General features: G+C 47.2%; 1 gene segment (V, D, J or C); it reads right to left on the bottom strand.

Annotated features, from left to right (window-relative positions):
* Window positions 1–9,630: 9,630 nt before the first annotated feature.
* On the bottom strand, window positions 9,631–10,025 carry LOC124974751 (immunoglobulin heavy variable 4-38-2-like). The segment is given in 2 exon segments: window positions 9,631–9,896; window positions 9,980–10,025. Coding segments are annotated over 2 exon segments (312 nt in total).
* Between the last annotated feature and the right edge of the window lie 10,645 nt (window positions 10,026–20,670).

The following is a 20,670-nucleotide window of genomic DNA, read 5'->3' as shown; positions in this document are numbered from 1 at the left end:
GCTCACATGCACCTGTGGACACAGCCAGGCTGTGCTTCACAGTGACTGCAGCCCAGCAGCTGGGGGCTCCCAACACCAGGGAGGGACAGGTGATGGACAGCTGGTGTGCACAGCCTGGTCCATCATGGCCCCCTCCCCCATGTGTCAGGGTGCTGTCCTCTGCCTCACAAGGACTGGGTTTCAGTGTGACTATGAAGATACAGCTGGAATCACCAGCTGTGTGTCTGATGGAGAGAGAGGCTGACGTTCTTAGTGACGTTGATGATCACACACCATCTCATGTGAAAGACAATACACAGCACATCTTTGTTTACTTGGTTCCTTCAAATACATTCAACTCTCCAATCCTTAAATCTAACCTACTAACTATGTGCAGATACTGTCCTCAGAAAAGCACATTAAACAATCCCATACAGACTCCCTGACAATGAGGGCCACTGTGTTCAGGGAGCATCATCCCAGCATCCACCAGGGATCAGGAAGGGGCTGAGTGAGGCCCCCAGAGCACGTCCTGAGGTTTCATTGAGGGAAAGGGGACAGAAACCAAACCACTGGGGAAAGGGAGCCCCTGGGAAAATGCGTTTTGAAATCTGATGCAACATGCATTTTGTTCAATTAAATGCACACAAAATTTTGTAGGAGGTACTCTTATTAGGCTCATAAACTTAAGACTTCCAAGCTGTTCAGCAGAGGAAATCAATGCATACTTACTTTGTTGAAAGAAAAATAGAATATAAGTTGAGAAGATGATGGTAGGTACAGGAATTCAGAATGAACTAGACAGGAAGTGACTTATGCACTTTAAATCTGTCCATCCACCTCTGAACATGAGGATGAGGCAGAGGAGGCAGGAACTGAACCACTGGGGAAAGTGAGCCCCTGGGACAATTCTGTCTTTCTTCAGGTGCAATATCCATCTTGTTCACTAAAATACCACAAGCTGTCTATGTTTGATTGATATTCAGGTATTTCTCTGGTCATCAGAGAACTGCAACAAAGGAAAACCAGTTTTTTACATTTAATATGAAGAAAAATAGAAAATTAAATGAAGAGATTAACCACATAGAAAAATTTCAGGAAGATATGGTAGGCAGGAAGCAACTTTTCTGTTATAAAGTTATGTTTATGCGATAGTGAATACCTCTAAGTCAACAACACAAACTTACATAATTATAAGTCACATTTAGAGAAATTAAATGATAAATATGAAACTGCACTCTCACTTGGTAACATGGAAGTTTACATGGACTCAGTGCTGCAGCTCTCAACACAGATTGTGAAAACACATGGAGTGATTTAATTGTACAGCATGAACCAGGACCAGCTTAGGACACTCTGGGGTATACAGATTGCTGAAGCTCATCCTCACACAGACTGGAGCTGGACTCTCAGGACAGCTGGGCACTGACGTGAGCAGGAACAGAGCCCAGGGCGTCCCTCTCTGTGACCCTGCAATCCAGCCACAGTGCTGGACATACAGGCAGGTGAAGCTGCCTCTGCCCAGCAGCCAGGGGTCCTGGGCTTCTCAGACTCCGTGTCACCTCGCAGCAACATGGGGATCAGAGTGGTCCTGTGCACAGAGTGTTGTCAGGGTCCTGAGGCCAGGGGCACAGCCAACCTGTGGCTCCCACAGTCCTTGCAGAGCTGACCACCCTCCCTCCTGGGACTTTACACAGGGAGCCCTTTCTCTCCAAGACCTTGTTCAGGTCACCCCTGTCCACAGGCCATGCACAGCTGCAGGAGGGGTGGGTGTTTCCAGCTTTGGGACTAATGACACGTTAACTAGCTCAGCCTGACTCCTTACTCCCTGGCAGGGTGAGCAAGATCAAGGCCTCAAAGGCGGTTTCAAAGGTTAATGATGATAAATTGGACCACCATCAGGGATTGGTTAACAACAGTTCTGCGAACGTGATCAGCTCGTGCTTGCCATATAGTCCTATGGGACTCACATGCGTGGATCCCCCCATGTCTTGCTGACCTTTAAGCTGATTGGTTCCCACCCAGCCCCCTCCCTACATAAAAGTTGTGTGACTTCCTCAATAAACGCGTTCCTGCTGTGACTGGTCTCCCTGACAAGTCTGATTGTCCTCCTCCTGGGGGGCTGGGTGCAGGTGGTCAGTCGGCCCTACCTAGCCCAGTCTGACCTTGTTGGGGAGTGTCCCCTTCCCTTGCCGCTGGTTGAGAAGAGCAAGGGGGCTTAAGTCCCCGACATCTGGCACCCAACCTCGGGTCCCTCAAGGCTGATCCACAGCCAAAGCGAAGAGGCTGCTTTGAAACCAAAAGTACCTGCAGATTGGGCCAAGCGAGTTCCGAGGTGAGGGCACCCCTGAAAAGTTGGGGCAAACACACACCACACAGGTGACCCTGCGCTCTCAGCTCTTAGACTCCTGCTGAAGAGTAGGGGCCTTGAGTGGTCTGATACACAGGCGGAAAAAGCCTGGGACACCTTTACTAGTGTGGCCCCTTGGCTTCCTCCCGCTAATCTTTTTGAATGGTTCACATGGGTTAGTGTAGAACAACTTGTTAGGAAGAGGGAAATCAGTTTAGGGGAGGGTGCCCCATTGGGAGTCTGCCCTACATTATCCGCCCTTAAGGCCTGCTTCTCTCCAGGACCTCCCAAAGGGGGCTCCAAGTTTCCCCCAAAGGGCCGCTGCCTCTGGATGGTGGGAAATCTTCCCAGCAGTCATTTTATGATTCTGGGCGAGAACTCACTGACTCTAACCTCCCCCCTCCCTGTAGGTCCTTCCCGGTAAATGCTAAAATGTTAGTTTGGGAAGGAATGACTACCAGTCACAAATTGGCCTGTGCAGGCATGAAAGATCGCTCCATGGGAAGGTGGATTGTGGCTACCAAAGATATTGGCACAGGGTTTCCGTGAGTGGGCAGATGGAAAGGGATTCCTTATCTTCAAGTCTCTTCTTTCTTGCGCTTCTCTGCTCTTCCTGCAAACTCGAACGCCTCCTTCTTCTCCCCCTCTTAATCCCTCCTCCTCCTCCAACTTTGACTCAGCTGTTTCTGCTTCCATTCCAGTCCAGCCCACCTAGTCCTCCTGCCATGAGGTCCCACATACACTGGTGTGGAGGGAGTAACCAGCCCAACCATCAGTGGCATGTCCTAGTAAGGAGTATGATATAGCATTTCCAGGCCCCACGAGTATTGGGAGATAATTGTTTCACAATTTTCTATGTCCAAACCTGAATTGATTACTAACCAGGAAAAAGGGTTAAAATGCCCTAGGCATCAAGTTTCTGCTAGAACATTTTAGCCCCTTTCAGATCCAGATCTCAGTCAAGGCTTACATTGAAATGTAAATAGAGAAAGTCTGAAGGCTCAGTAGGAGACCAGTCTCAAATTCAAGAAAAAAAAAAAGAGTAAAGAGTCTTACCTAAACTCCAGCAAAAGTAAATTTTATGGTGCTTTACTAAAGTAATTAATGGCCATATCATTTTTCCAGGACTCTTGTTTTTTTTTGAATTCTACATTTTTTTTGAGCTCATGGCTTTTTAATCAGTTCTATTTTTTTAATTCAACTAGAGTTTTTGAACATCTGTTACACTGCAATGGAGATTCACCTATAAAGTTAGAAGGCCTTTGATTTTGTTATTTGTATGTCGCGCTGTCTGATGTCATGTTTTGTCTATCAAAACTGAGTGCTCCTACAATTAAAATTTAAAAATGGATCCAGATACTTTTAATTCACGTGATTTAAAAAGGTTCAATTTAAATAGGGTAAACTAATAAAAGTAAAATGTCTTTGAAAATAACTCGCAAGTCTCTAGGTGGTCAAGCTAATAAAATATTGATGTTAAAAATGTCTAATATCAATTGTTTCTAGGACTTTTCTTCAACAGGAAAGAAACAGCAAATACTGTTCAGGACACTTGTCTGATATCTTGGTTTTTACAGAATAAGTGAATTGGAGTTAACATGTATGGGATTACTCAAATGTGTTTGTAGAGACATCTGATTAATTTACAAAGTTAGGATGCTGATTGTTAAATGATATCAAGTGCTCTTGTCTCTTAAATTCCATGGGATATCATACTTAAACATTATTGGTGTTTTCATAGGTTGGTAAATAAAAGGGTTTAAACTTGCTTTGTATCATCACTAAACTAAAAACAAGGTTACTAAGAGTTTTGTCCTAACAGGTACTGTTAGGGTCCCATTCTGACTAATCCTCGGAGAGTCAAAGTGAACACATGGTAATGCAAATCACACAAGGAGGTTTTATTAAAGCAAGCTCCAGCCTGGACCACAACCAGCCCCTCAGACTGATACAGTGGCTGGGGGGAGCGGCCCGGAGTGTCGAGAAAGCGCTCTATTTAATAGTTTTTTCAGCATTCATACACAAGGACCTGCACATTACTGGTTAACATTCGGACAGCTAAATATTTGTCCTCTTTTGGTTGGGTCCCTCCACTTTATTTGAATCTTATTGGGTCCTGCCAAAACTGAATGGTCCTGGAGGGAGCAGGGAGGAGGGAAGGAGTGAAGTATGAGGGAGAGGGGTCAGGGCTGGGTCCCCCGTACTTGATAGGCGGGGTCTCCAGACAGCTGCACCTTCCTCAGATAGATCTCTCTGAGCAGCCTTGATGAGCCCGGGACCCAGCACATCCCATTTGTATTGGCCCTGGAAGGAGCCGCTGTGGCTGCTGGATCCTCGGTGCTTGCACGCCCTTTCCTGGGGGCCCAGTTCATGAAATAGCTTGTTTATACAAGAGGGCTGCACGGATGGCACCCCGTTCTCAACAGTACAGTTCTATATGCAAAGGGTTCCCAAAATTTCAACTGTGTTTCAGTTAGAGTACTATAAATAACAAAATATTTAATCTTATTAAAATGGAGTGATTTATATAAATTAAGAAATTACTTAAGAGTTGTTTCAGAATGTGAACAAAAAGGTCAACACATAGGAAAGAAGAAAGAAAAGGTTCTACATATGGAAATATATTTGGTGAAGAACAAAATGTTTCTGGGTGAGAAAGTGCTTGTGTGATGAAATACATGAGGGTCTAAGTAAGTGCTAAGACCGTCTGAAGGGCAAGTTTCAAAACTTTGCATGTAACTAAGTTGGTTGTATGTATGTGACACAGTTGGAGCTATTTAAGTTTTTCCTAAGGTGAAATACTAATGTTCTGATATAAACCAAAGTATAATCTATGTGGTAAGATGAGAAGGATTTCTTAGAAATGCTGATTTTTCTGTTAAGTTTTATTCTTTACTTTATTCTTTATCCTTTAACTATACTACAAAGCAATAGTAACAAAAACAGCATGATATAGGCACCAAAATAGACAGGTAGATCAATGGTACAGAATAGAGGACACGGACACAAACCCAAATAAATACAATTTTCTCATACTAGACAAAGGTGCCAAAAATATGCAATGGACAAAAGATAGCCTCTTCAACAAATGGTGCTGGGAAAACTGGAAATCCATATGCAACAGAATGAAACTAAACCCCTATCTCTCACCCTGCACAAAACTCAACTCATAATGGATCAAGGACCTTGGAATCAGAACAGAGACCCTGCATCTTATAGAAGAAAAAGTAGGTCCAAATCTTCACCTTGTTGGCTTAGGATCAGACTTCCTTAACAGGACTCCCATAGCACAAGAAATAAAAGCAAGAATCAATAACTGGGATAGAGTCAAACTAAAAAGATTTCTCTCAGCAAAGGAAACTATCAGCAATGTGAAGAGAGAGCCTACAGAGTGGAGAATATCTTTGCCACTCATACTTCAGATAGAGCACTAATTTCCAGAATATATAAAGAACTCAAAAAACTCTACACCAAGAATACAAATAACCCAATCAACAAATGGGCTAAGGATATGAACAGACACTTCACAGAAGAAGATGTACAAGCAATCAACAAACATATGAAAAAATATTCACCATCTTTAGTAATAAGAGAAATGCAAATCATAACTACACTAAGATTCCATCTCACCCCAATTAGAATGGCGATTATCAAGGATACAAGCAACACTAGGTGTTGGAGAGAATGTGGGGAAAAAGGTACACCCATACATTGCTGGTGGGGCTGCAAATTGGTGCAGCCACTCTGGAAAGCAGTGTGGAGATTCCTTAGAAAACTTGAAATGGAACCACCATTTGACCCATCTATCCCACTCCTCGGCCTATATCTAAAAGACTTATAATCAGCATACTACAGAGATACAGCCACATCAATGTTCATAGCTGCTCAGTTCACAATAGCCAGACTATGGAACCAACCTAGATGCCCTTCAATTGATGAATGGATAAAGAAACTGTGCTATATATACACAATGGAATATTACTCAGCTATAAAGAATAATAAAATTACGGCATTTGCAGGCAAATGGATGAAATTGGAGAATATCATGTTAAGTGAGATAAGCCAATCTCAAAAATCTAAAAGATGAATGATCTCACTGATAAGTGGATGATGACACGTAATAGGGGGTGGGAGGGGGGCAAGAATGGAGGAAGGAGGGACTGTATAGAGGGAAAGAGAGGTGGGAGGGGTGGGGGGAAGGAAAAAATAATGGAATGAATCAAACATTATTACTCTATGTAAATGTATGAATATGCAAATGGTATGCTGTTACTCCAAGTACAAACAGAAACAACATGTATCCCATTTGTTTACAATAAAAATAAATTTAAAAAAAGTTTTATTCTTTAGAACAATTAGTCTCAAAAATTGGGGTTTATACATTTATGGTTAAACAACTGTTAAGAGTATTGTACTATGTTACAAAGTCTAAATTTTTCTTTGAAAACTAAATTTGGTAAGATAAAAGTGTCAAGGTAATTGTGAAATAGTCACTCTTTGTATATTAAATGTGTTCATATTTTCCAGATATACACGTTTTAAAGCAGGGAATTTATCAAGCTGCTATTCTCCAAACTAAACTTATCTGTAATGGTAATTATAAAGAGCAAATTTTATTGGGGATTTATTTCTATCATTTAATGTTCTATTATAGGACCTGTTATCAATAGGGTATATGTAAAATGTGTTACTTTTTATACTGAGATAAAAATTTAAATGTAAATGTATTTCTAAAAGATAGAGCCTGATTTGTTTAAAGGTTAATATTGTGAAACATGAAAACCTTTTGCCACTTTTGCCACACAAAAGAAAGTTACAAGCTCTCTCAGCCTTTCTTTGATTCATGTTTTAGATATAATGTTAAATTGTGTTAACTAATGTTAATATAGACTCAGGAGTCAATATAAGTAAATGTCTTAAAATGACATTTAAGAAAGAGTGTAATGCGCAGTAGCAAAAATGGGACAACAGTGATTAAGTTTAGCGTCTCTGACCTCATGACTCTGGACAGTGGACTTCCTTGAGAGCTGCACACAGCTCCTAACATTGCACTTTGCAGCTCTACCATCTTAGATCTACAGGCTCAGCTTGATTCCTTGGCCACTGTCATCCTGCAATGGTGAAGGAAGGAGGGCTTTTCCTGATCCTTGGTGAAGAGTGCTGTTTCTATGCCAACTGCTCTGGCATTGTACAAGATAAAATCAAAAACCTACAAGAAGATCTGGAACATTGTAGGAGCGAGCTCCACTCGAATTTCCTCTGGGCTGGGTTACATGGGTGGCTCCCCTACCTCCTCTCGCTTATGGGACCACTAATCACCATTATCCTTGTGTTGACCTTTGAACCTTGCATAATCAATAAACTTATCCATTTATTGAAAAGGTAGGCTAAGTCTGTGCAGCTCATGGTGGTCCCACAGCATTATACTGCCCTTCGTAATGATGATTGTGAGCCCTATAGGATCATGGATCACTCGTATCAGGACACTGGGGTCTAAGTGTCTCTTCCTTGAGCCCTGTTCCTCCTGAGGGGCCTGCCTGAAGTGCTAAGGTGGTAGTCAATGACGGGTAAGATTCATGGGGAGCTCATACCGACCTAAGACAGGAAATGAGGGCTAGAGCCTCATTGTCCAATGACGGGTAAGGATGTTGCTCTGCCGTGGACAACCTAAGACAGGCACACCTTCGAGTAAGGTGGACCCCCAAACTGCTAGGGTGATGTTCCATGACGGGTAAGACCCTCCCAGGGGCAACCTACGACAGACACACCCTTAATATAAAACAAAAAAGGGGGATGTGTTGGGACTATGACAGGTTAACTAACTCAGGCTGACTCCTTACTCCCTGGCAAGTGAGCAAGATCAAGGCCTCAAAGGCGGTTTCAATAGTTAATGACGATAAATCGGACCACCGTCAGGGATTGGTTAACAACAGTTCTGTGAACGTGATCAGCTCGTGCTTGCCATATAGTCCAATGGGACTCTCACATGCGTGAAGTCCCCATGACTCGCTGACCTGTACACTCATTGGTTCCCGCCTAGCCCCCACCCTACATAAAGCTGTGTGACTTCCTCAATAAACGTGTTCCTGCTGTGACTGGTCTCCCTGACATGCCTGTCCTCCTCCTGGGGGGCTGGGTGGGGGCGGTCAGTCGGCCCTACCTATCCTGGTCTGACCTTGTTGGGGAGTGTCCCCTTCCCTTGCCTCTGGTCAAGAAGAGCAAGGGGGCTTAAAGCCCCGATATCCACCCGTTGGAGTCCAGGGTGTGGGATGTGGGTGTCCTCACATGAGCCACATCATGAGGGGTGGACCCTCACACACACCGAAGCTCACTCTGAACATACACTTGTCTGTTTATTTGACCATGTTTAGGGCTTGTGGTCAGCATTTCTTAACTCAGTCTTTGGACATTTTGATCATTTAATTCCACTCTGTGGGTGCTGTGCTGTGATGGCATGAATTTGGCAGCCTCAATGGTCTCTAACTACTACAAACATAGGGCTATCCCTCCTTAACACTGGGGAACAAAGCCTGCATGCAGACCTTGTCAAAGGTCCTAGGAGCGGAAAGCTCTGGCACGTGTAGGATCCAGGAAGAAGTGTGTACTCTGACCTGACAATGTCTGGAAAGACACTGGGTGGATTGGGAATGGGAAGGCATCATGGGAAGGGGACAGGGACCCCCTGAGCATGGAGGGTAAGACCTGGCATCAGAAGTTCATAAAGTTCCCTGAGCATGGTGAGCTCACCTGGAGCCCAGGTACTCAGGAGGCTGAGGCAGGAGGACAGCTTTCCAAGACCAGCCTGGGAATCTGGGGAGAAGCTGTGTCAAAATGAGATGCAATCAGGGCTGGGATGGGGCTCAGTGGAGGAGCACCTGGACTCAATCTCACTGCTGAAAACAAATGCTGGTAAAGTCCACTTTAAAGGCACTGTCAGGAAATGTCATTGAAAAACAAAATCAAACCTTCACAAATGAAATTGTGGGGTCTGTGCTGACAGAATTGCAGACCAGCCTGAACTAGACAAGAAGAACCTTTCTGAGGGTCTGAGAGAGGAGAGAACTCGAATATCTCCATGGAAGGTGGTGTCAGGACAGGTGCTGGCTGGGGAGGAACCTCAGGAACCAGGTGAACTGCTCTCTCCTCCCTCTGAATCTGCTCCTGGGTGACCCTGAGCTCCCTGTGTACTGAGCGCCCCCTGCTGGCCCTGGACACCCTTCAGAGAGGTTTGTGTCTGGCTCACACTGAGGTCCCCTCACTGTGTCTCTGGCACAGTAATAGGTGGCCATGTCCTGGGTCGGTCAGCTCAGCTGCAGGGAGAACTGGTTCTTGGACGTGGCTCTGGAGATGGACGCTCGACTCTTGAGGGATGGGCTGTAGTAAGTGCTACCACCACTACATATGTAGCCTATCCACTCCAGCCCGTTCCCTGGGGGCTGACGGATCCACATCCAGCAGTAACCACTAGAGATGGAGTAACCAGACACGGCATAGGTGAAGGACAGGGTCTGTGAGGGCTTCACCAGGTCAGGTCCTGACTCCTGCAGCTGTACCTGGCACAGGACACCTGGATCAAGTACAGGGAGAACCTGTCAGTCACCTGAGTCACAATCTCCCCATGGACCCAGCTCTGACACTGGGGACACTCACCTTGGGGAGCTGTGACCAGGCACAGGAGAAGACCCAGCAGCCTCATCTTCTAGACCACACCTGCCTTCCCAGAGAGCTCACCCTGTGTGAGCAGAGAGCTGTGAGCTCCCACAGCCCAGAGGGCATTTGAACCCAGAGCAGGAGGAGGAATTTGCATGTGGGTGAGGCTCTTCTTATATCTGGAGAGGATGAGACCAGGATGCCAGGTCATTAGTGCTCCTGAGATGTGTCCCTCTCTTGATCCCATGTGGAGCTTTACCTGTGACAGGAGAGCAGTTGGTTTAGGGGGGCTGGAAGGCTGTCAGAGGAGGAGCCCACCTTCCTGAGCCCAGCACTGCCTCCTCCAGCCCTTCCTCCCTGGACCTGTGAGGATCTCAGAGTGGCAGGAACTTGCCTATCATGCAAGAGGCCCCAGGTTCAACTCCCAGTCCCTGAAGGAAGAGCCATCAATAGTGACTGAACAAGAGCACAGGACTGAGGAATGCTGTTCCCCACGTCCAGGAAAAGAGCCCTCCTTTGTCTCATGAATAGTTATTCTGTTATCTCTGTGATATTTTGGGGTTACAGACTGCACAGGAGAGGAGGGAGCAGGGACTTATAAGAGGAGGAGCTACCTGCTGTGTGTCCACTGCCCTGCCCTCCACCCTCTGACCAGCTTGTCATCCTGACTTTTCAGCCAATGCCTGTGGACAGCAGTGGACTGGAATCTGCCCTGAACTCTTCCATCTCATCTCTCCTGCCCTCTGGTCTCCACCATGAGAGGACAGCATGGGAGGGGCTGGGCCAGTGTGAGGGTCCTGGGAGCAGAGGCAGCTCTCACCTGCAGCCTGAGGCTGAGAGCCACAGGTTCCACCAAGAGCAGCAGAGCCAGGCTGACAGCAGACATGGAGGACATGCAGGGCAGGCTGGGCGAGGAGGGAGGCCCAGGGCTCCTTCCATATGCAGCATCACTGCAGTGAGAACTGCCCTGCCACAGCACCATCATTTGGAGGACACAGTGGACACTCTCCTTAGTCAGAGGACACTGAGAAGACACGTATAGGTGCTGATCTCCTGAAGAGGATTCAGGAACTTATCTCCTGCCTAACTGAGTGAACACAACCTGCTAATAAGACATGTAGGCACCTGTCCTTATTCACTGTGGTGATGATCATGACCTCACTGCAAACCCTGAACCTGCAGACACCCTCCTCCTGGTCCTGGGGAGGCTCAGAGAAGACCTTGATGGCCTCCATGTTTCCACCACCTGCAAATCCATGGGTGCCCTGTGGGTGAAGATTCTAATTTCTAGAAATTCACTGATTTAAAAGGTAATCCTGCAGTCTAACCAAATCAGAGACATTTTCACATGATCCCACCTCCTGAATGTGGAAACCTGGACCCTCTGTGTGACTCTTTCCCTTCCTCACCTGGGCCAGGTGTGAGCCAGTGGCCTCCAACAGCCTGCTCTTCTTTCGTCCCTGTTTAGATAATGTGCCCATGCACAGCCTTCACCTCAGCCTCACTGTGACTAACTCCTGCATTTCTGCTATGATCAAGGTTTCATGGATCCAATATATTCTCTGTGTGCCCCAGCCCTGCCCTCTACCCTCTGACCTTTCATGTGGAAAACCACTAAGGATCATGGCAAAGAACACAGTCACAGTGCACAGACAGTGCAGGGTGTGTGGCCCTCCCTTGCTGCTCAAAAAAACATTAGTTCACAGGACAAGACAGAAACAAGTGGACAGTGTGGACAGATCCTCCTGGGCATGGGGATCTGGGTGGGAATTTCCTTCCAGGCAGTTCATGTCCATGGAGACCTTCACAAATAGAACAGCTTGAACTTGAGTTTGACCTGGCTTCAGGGCTGAGGTCTTGCTGTAGAAGTCTGGACCAGGTCACACTTCACATTCTTGTCCATATTCCTGTGATCCTGCTTCAAACAAAGATGTTGCTCCTCCTCCATCTGCACAATGTAAGAAGAAGGAGTTACATAATATTGAAAATTTCTCTCAGCCTTACTGTTATAGTGATCATGGCTCAGAACTCAAGGTTGATATTCAGAAATATGTGAAGGATCAAAGGAATCTGAATCTAGTATAGAAAGCAAAACATTATTTACTGAAATTAAGATTGATAAAAATTAAGAAGTGCAATTAGAAGACTAGAGGAATTCCTGAGATGAAGACAGAGAACACAATATACACAGCAAAGTGGGCTCAGGTCATTCTTCACCTTCTCCTGGGGCTGAGATGTGAAGCTGATGGTCCTGATCTCCCTGCTGCTCCTATATGCTCTGCTGGTCCTATGTGCCCCCTGCTGGTCCTAAGTGTCCTCTACTAGTCCTAAGTGTGCTCTCCTGCTACTGAGCATCCCACTCCTGGATCTGCTGCTGATATTGAGCTCTGTCCTCCTTATTTCTTCTTGTCCTGATCCCCTGGTGGCCATGAATTCTCATTGCTTCTCCTGAAACTCTTGCTCTTCCTGAGCTCCCTCTCTTGAACCTAAGTACTCTCCATAGGTCTTGATCTCCCTGATGATCCTAAGTACACCTTAGTGGGTCTTTAGGTCCCAAAAGAGTTCCTGAATCTACTTCTGCTCCTGAGCTGCACCTGCAAATCTTGACCTCCCTTGTTGGTCCAGGGCTCACTGCTTGTCTTCAACTCCCCTGCTGGTCCTCAGCTTCCTGCAAGTCCTCAGTTCTACCTGGAGACTGTTGAGTGACTGGGCTCACGCTGACTTCCCTCACTGTGTGCTCCACTGGAATAGAGAACTGTATGTTCAGGTTCTTGCTGGTGGGTTGAGTGCTAATAAAACCTGGCTCTTGGAAGTGTCCTGGTGATGCTGACTCTCTACCCATGCAGGGACAAATTCTGCAGGTGCAATTGAACAAGAACACCTAGGAAAAGATCCAGCATGTGCGACCACCAGGAAGCAGTGAGGACTAATAGGGACTCAAGATCTGTTGTGTAACGCTATCTGCTTCCACCACTATCTGTCTATCTAACCCCCTTCTGGTCCTTCCCTGGAGACTGGCAGATCCAGCTCACACCATAGCTGGGTAAAGAGAATCCAGACAGAGCAAAGGTGAGGGACAGGGTCTATGAGGGCTTATCCTGGACTAAATCTGACTCCTGCATCTCCACCATGAACAGGACACCAGGGACAAGGAGCATCACCTCCAGTCAGTCACACCAGAAGCTGCATGCCCCGTCCATCTCCTGAAATCCCTGGACTCTCACACATGGCAGGCAGAAGGGCAGTCCAAGTACCTCCATGCTGCAATAGAAGCCTTGTGAGAAGGACTGAGGGCTGCTGAGCCAGAGCTGAACTTTCAGCTTGAGACTTGGGCTGCTTTGCATGGGGGAGGCCTAGGATACAAGTAGGGAGCATCTGGCAGGGTCACTGTCCTTCCCAGTGAGTGTGCAGGCCTTGTGCTGGTCAGAGGCAATGGGAGCAAACTTCAATGTCCTCCCTGCTTCCTACCTGGTCCTCCTCCTGCAGCCATCAGGAATGGACAGGCCAGAGTTCAGGGGTTGTCAGAACTACAATTAGGAGAGGGCTTCTGCAGGAGGGCACAGCCATGCAGAGGGAGGAGACAGCAGGTGGCCCTCTCAGGTCCTTTGCTCTGTGCTGTGAACTCCAGGGGAAGGCTTGAGTGGGGGAGGGCAGAGGGTGCCATGGGCCTTGCTGGGGATGGAGAAGAAGTTCAAGAGACAGCCTGCTCCCACTCAGGCAGCTGTTGGCCTCCTGCCTTGAGTATCTTCCTAACTTTGACATCACCCTTGGCTGTGTTACTCCTAGACCTCCAGACCTTGCTGTCTCCTAGGTCTCACAGCATCTGGATCTGTGAAGTGTCTCTATGTCCTTGTGAGGCAGTATCTGAGTATCACAGGTTAAGTCATATCAGGGCTCAGCATGGCCCTCTGTGAAGGTTGGAGGTCAATACTGGGTGAACCATGACCCATGAACCATGGTCAGGAGACTCCGAGATTCCTCCCTGGTTCTGCACAGCAGACTCAGGGCCTGATAATGCAACTGGTGTCTGCAGTCTGCACTGGAGATTCCCTTCCAGCTCTGCAGCATGCCTGTGTCCATCATAACTGAGATGAGACCAGGAACAGGGCCATGATGACAGGTGCAGAGCCTGTGTGTGCTGGGGCAGCCCATGTCCCCTTACCCTATCTCCTGTGGAATTCACATGTGCTGAGATGGGAGGCCATGCCCTGCAGACCTGCAGCCCTGTGAGGACCCCACTCTCTGGCCCATGCTCAGCTCTGGGAACTGCACTGGTGCAGAGGACAAAGCAGCCCAGCTCCCTGTCCTCACCCAGCACAATGTCATGTGCTCCCTGTCAGGAATTCAAGGCAGGAGGAAGACCATATGTGAGGGAATCTGAGTGGTATTTTCTCTGTGCTTTCCCAGGTACTGTGTTAACAGATTTAGAAGTGCAGGTTGTGATTTTTCCTGTAAACTTGAGCCAACACAGAGGGTAATTGTTAACATGGTGAAATGCTTCACCTCAACCAGTGAGGACTATCCATATGGAGAGGTTTTAAATAAACTCACCATGAGACGCTGTGGCAGTTGGTGGCAATGCCTCAGCTAAGGCCACAATGACAAGGAGCAGGCAAACATTCTCCTGCAGTCATGGTTCCTTATATCCAGAGTGCTCACTGCAGACACTTGGAAGCAGCAGAGCAGAGGCTCCTGGAAACTCCACATTCCTGTGCAGGTTTATCCCCAGCTGCTGATTTCCCAGCTCCTGAACTGTGCATGTAAGAGTCCATGAGCAGTTGGGTGTCCACCAGGAGGCCCAGCATGCAGAGGCTGCTGGACACAAACGCCAACACCCAGGGCCCGGAGGGTTGTGTATACAGGGAAAGGTGGATGCAGCTCTCCTCCTGTGCTGCCAGCTTGGACTGTACCAGCAATGGTCCATTTATGTGGGTCCCTCACTGTGAGCATTGCTGCTGCAGAGGTGCCTGATGAGCATGGCCTCTGCTGCCTCCACACCTTCAGGTAGCTCCCTGTGCCCTGTCTGTCCTCACAGGAGTCAGTCCTCCTGGGACTTTTCCTAGATTCCATGCCCACCTGGACAGGTGGTGGCTTTCCTCACCTGCTCATTCTTGCTAACCTCCCCTATGCTGAGGAAGCTGCTGTGCATGGTCCCTGCCACCTTAAACCATAGGTACTCCTAAAGGCATCAGGTGAGTCCCCTGCAGAGCCTGCTGAGGGCACTGAACCAGGAGCACATTGCTATGTGTTGGACACTGCATGCAGGGCAGCTGTGTTCTGCTCAGCCTGTTGCCATGAGGAGCCTTGTGCTGTCCATGGCTGTGGATGGCAAATGTGCTGCTCCTGTCCACTGTGGAACAAGGGCTGGACTCACTACATAGTGCTGGTCATTTGCCTTTGCTCAGTGCTGACCAATGAGTGGGATGAGCTTGAGTCCAGGGCTGGGATCCTGTGCAGAGCTTCAGGGTCATGGTGGACTGGTTTTCATAAGCAGAGGGAAGCCCTATTTGCATATCCTCCTGCTCTATTGCACCTCTGGGTGGAGGCTCAGGTTGAGCAGCACTGAGAGCAGAGGGGAGTGTCAAGGGGTAGAGCAGTGCACATAGTAGAATTCAGGAAAGTGAAATTTCTTTTGTATTTTTTAAAAATTTTTGTATATGTCATCCAATAAATTGTTTTACTTATGAACACAATTATGAGAGAGTGATCAGGGTCACCTTCATGATGTGGTTGTAAAGTCACACAGAAGAAGTAGTGTTGGATCACTCTGTGCAACAGCTCATATCTTGCAAGTGGCAGGTGAGTATTTGAATTTTGCTCTCCCTCTGGAAAGACTGCTCTCCTGATCCTCTTCCACCTCCCAGGTGGACATACAAGGTTCACTGTGGGCAGGACCCCTCACTTGGTAGGAGCTGGGCTCACTCATGCTGGCGCAGACTGTGGTTGGGGACTCTCTCAAGGGCACAGAGATGCCCTGACCTGTGAACTCCTGACTGATGTCAGTCATGTGCAGGGACAGGGAGGGGCAGAAAGAGCAGTGCAGGAGAGCTGGTGCTCTGCAGTTTGACCAGGAGAGCAGCACATTTGTGGTGCTGCCCAGGAGCTGTAGCCAGGAGGGTGTGGCCAGCAGCTCCACAGAGGGCAGCCCGGGGCTTTTCACCCAGAGGATGGAAGGTGGTCTTGGGATCCCAGGAATCAGCAGGGCCCAGCCTCACTAGCTCAGAGGCAGAGATGAAAATGTTGCAGATACCCAGGGCAGGGCATGTGGGAGAGAGCTCTGGGGTGCCGGACCCTGGACTGCCCAGGGCATGGTTTCCCCTCTTCAACTAGCAAGGTGCTCAGAGGTTCCCAGTCATGGCTCAAGGGAGGCCAGAACCTGCTCCCAGCTGAGGTCAATCTTGTCATCAGCCTCCCCATGCTGGCTTTGCAGGCAGCAGAGAGCAAGCAGGCCAGGTCCCAGATATTTCCACGAAGACTTGAAGGAAGGCCTATGAGGCCAGTGTCAGGGGTCAGAGTCCTGCTGGAAGCCCTGGCAAGGTGATGCCTGGAGCTGAGAAATGAAGCCAGGTCTGCTGTGGAGATGCAGGAACAGAGCCCGTGTGTGGCAATAATTTTTAGAGGTGGAAAGATTAGATGATGAGTATTGGAACCTAATCAGAAGAATCATACAAGGACATGCTTTATATGGGTGACAACCAAATGTAGGATGGGTGTGTTTGTTGGAAGTAGGTCAATGAGATGTGGTTTGGATTTTTATTATGTCCCTGGTGAGCAGAGCTCTCCCTCTCTCTCTGTCAGCTGTTACTATATGCTGAGCAGCTTTCTTCCACCACACTCCTCTGGCATGATCAACCACCTCACCTATGGACTAGAGTTATGGCGTTCACTGCCTGTAGAGTGAGACCTCTGAAATTGTAAGCAGAAATAACTGTGTCCTCTTCACATGGTCCTTCACATATATATCTGTCACAGCAAGGTAAATGGTGACTAAGACACTCTCCAAAGTCACTTAAAGAGCAATTTAAATAGTAATCAGGCTGTTTTCCCACAGAACATTGTAGAAGGAGAAGCAGTAGAATGACACAGAATGAAAATTGCATATGCACCATTGTGTGAGGACCTGACAGGAGGGGAGGTTGCTGTGGGACAGGGAGGGAGGAGCAGACCCCAACCTGCAGAGCCAGGTGAGCCTGTTACCCTCCAGTGGCTTCCTGCCATGAGGTATAGCATGAAAATGAACAAGACAAACAACATTATTTGTGAATAAAAACATATAAACTGGAAATTATTAGGTAAAAACGAATCTGTTTAAAGACAGATATTGAAAACTAGAAAACATTCTAGAAAAAATTTAGCAAGGCAATTAAAGGAAACCCAGGGTCCCTGATGTACAAATATTACCCTGTTTTAATTCTCAAATAGAGCTATGATTTTAGCACTTCCTATTATAACCCTAATGGAATTTTTTTACAGAATTAGAAAAAATGGTTTACAACATATTTTGATGTGAAAAAAGACCCTGAATATTGAAAAGATATTTTTAATTCATCGTAGATATCTATAGGATTGCATTCACTTTGATGAATTTATGCAGCTTGGACTGTGATTTTCTCACATTTCATTCCCATTTCCTTCCCTCCTTCCTTCTCTTGGCCCACTCTTCTGCTCTGCTAATATTCCTGTTGCAGGATGGAGATGGACTGTCCCCAAGCTCCTGCAGTTGTTCAGAAGAGTAAGATGTGGGAAGATTATGGCATGAGCTCTACAGCTTGTAAGTGACCTAGTTTCATGGACCAGATTTGTGTTGATTTAAGCAGGTGAGGTGTTTCTAAGGAGGGGAGTCACTGGGGGTCTTCTGGAGAGTTCCCTCTTCTCTATAGTCCCCATGATTTCCCCTGTGCTTGGTGGTCACCATGAGGTGAGCACCTTCTTTCCTTTGCTGCCCTTCCATCAGCAGGCTCTGCCTCCCTCAGGTCCATAGCAGTGCAGTGACCTTCTACAAACTATATCCAGATCAGTGCTTATCTTCTCTACATTGGTATTGTCAGGTGTTTTCCCACAGGGAAGGAAAGATGACTGCCACAGAAATTAGTACCAGGAGAGGGGTCCATCTATGACAAGCTTATTTATGAGAGTCAAAAGTCTTTAGAACTGGTTTTAGGAAAGAAAGTGGAAAAACCGGAGGATGCAGGATGGAAAAAGTCTTCAAGGTGAAAGCAGGGCTCATGAGCTATTTTGGTGGGAGCTCAGAGGGCCAGAAGGCTGATAGAAATGAAAACCGTGCTCATGAGGATTCCAGGGGAAATGAGGACTCTCTTGGGAGGTAGAATGAAGGCAATTCATGGTGTATTCCAGCAAAGAGCATGTCTACATTTTCCCATGCCTGAGGAGTCCTGGGAGGCTGAAGTAAAGGTAATGAACTAGTTAATCTGGTGGTGGAAGATTCAAGGCTGCACAGCTGCAGGAGGTAGCATAGATACTGCTCTTTGTTATGAGCCAGGTCTATGGTGATTATGTGAGGACCTGACAGGAGGGGAGGTTGCTGTGGAACAGGGAGGGAGGAGCAGACCCCAACCTGCAGAGCCACGTGAGCCTGTTACCCTCCAGTGGCCTTCCTGCCATGAGGTATAGCATGAAAATGAACAAGACAAACAACATTATTTGTGAATAAAAATATATAAAACAGGAAATTATTAGGTATGAAACGAATCTGGAGCAGAACACAGAACAGAAGGATTTGAAAACTTGCAGATGAGTCAGAACTGTACATGCAAAATTGGGAGAAAGGAATTTGGGGTTTTATAAGAGTTTACAGACAAAATGGGATGCCATGTACTCTACCCAGACAATAGGAGAGATGATTCAAGGACCTCTAAGGATTTGCAAGGGCACATCCATTGCAGCATCAGGAAAGTTGAAGGCAGATCCCATGAGATGAGTTAGTGGGGCCCTCGCTAACTTCAGTGAACTAGGAATTGGCTTCTCCATGCTCCCTCCTGGGCACTAAGAGACCAGAGCAGCCATGACCCCAGGGGGTTCATTTCCTGCTTGAACTTCCAGCATATCTGGGTATCATGCACAGAGTGGTGGCTCTTAGGTTCTTTCAGAATGCAGGATGCTGGAGTTAGTTGTTCATGGAGGCCTCCACTGATCCTTCATAGAATTCTGGGAGGTCAGGCAATGAGTAGAATGTCCAGAATCCCTGTGGTCAACCTGAGGAAGATGATGCTTGGACCTGTGAATGTGAGCCTGAAGCTTGAATGGAGACCCCAGAAACTAAGAGGTGACAGTCATGTGCACTGTATCCCAAAGAGGGCTGCTGTCTGTGGAGAGAGTCAGGCTATGGAAGAGGCCATGAGGGCAGCAGCAGGCAGCACCAAAGGGTCAGGCTGGCCAATCACTTAGAAGAACACATCTCTCTTTCTTGTGACCATGAGACCACAGTACTGGCTTTCCCAGGTGGGTTTTCTTTCTTTATCCCATCCCTTCTCTCTCAGCCTTAGACTTGTTTACTCGATACAACTGTGTGCATATATGTGACCTCTTCTGATTTTGATAGGAGCTACCAGCCAAGTGTTTGCCTTTATTGAGGTGAGCCATTGAAGTTGGCCTTTTGGGAAATGCAGGGAATGGTCACTCCATGATGACACTGAGAAAAGAACCATGTTCACTTTGCACTGTGAGATGGACATGAACTTTGGGGTCCAAGGTTGGAAGATTATGGTGTGGATGTGAGGTGTCTTCCCGCAACCTCTGTTATGTTGCTGGTAGTGAAAAGTTCAGAAAGTGAGCTGCAACCATATCAGTCCATCCTAGTCGAAATGAACTACCTGGGAGGCACCTGTATGTGGGTAAAGAGTGCGTGGAGGAGGCAGTCACTGTCCCCCAGCCTCCTCCCACTTTCTCTCTTATTCATTTCTGCCAAGACCTACACCTGTTGCCTCCACCTCCCTTCCACCTTGGGAATTTGCCTCACCTGAGACCGAGCATGATAGAGTTGGATGACCATGTACTGACCCTCTGAAACTATCAGCCAGGATGAAATTTCTTATTCTAGGTGAGTCTTGATGTAGTTTGGTCAAAGGGATGTGTTCATTAAGTTCATTGAACTTTTTGTATTGATCACATCTCATATAAGCAATTAAATAGATGAATAGATGATTGTTAAAATAATGACAGGTGAATGACAGATTACAAACAGAGACACCTGTGTTTGATTATACCCATGCAGACACAAACATATGGAGAGAAGGGAAAGGCAGGTAAGAAATGAAAATGATAGAAGATGGAAAGATGATAGACAGGTGATGGATAGACTGGTTGAGCTTATTGCAGGCTACCAACCAGAGGTCAGCAGCCTTGGTTGAGGCTCTGGTATCTAGAGGACCCACAGGTGGAGGACTGCCTGCTTCATAATTGTGCACATGTGTGGACCTGCCACAATGCTTTGGCATCCCATGAATGACTGCTGCCACTTTCCCCCATGCATTGAACACCTAGATCCCCAAGTCTCCTACTCACATAACAGCTGGTGGAATCTCAGGCCTGGCTGGGCCTCATATTCAAGAATCTCAGGATGGGAAGATCTGGGCTCCAGCTCCCACAGGTGTGTGACCTTGCCCTGGTCCTGGTCCTACCTCTGCTGTGGGCACGCTGCTCTTTCCTAGGTTCATGCTCAGGTCACTAACCCC

The sequence above is a fragment of the Sciurus carolinensis genome, unplaced genomic scaffold, assembly GCF_902686445.1.
Source record: "Sciurus carolinensis unplaced genomic scaffold, mSciCar1.2, whole genome shotgun sequence".
Lineage (NCBI taxonomy): Eukaryota > Metazoa > Chordata > Mammalia > Rodentia > Sciuridae > Sciurus > Sciurus carolinensis.
Note: the sequence above shows the minus strand (reverse complement) of the source record. Positions and strands in the feature narration are given on the sequence as shown.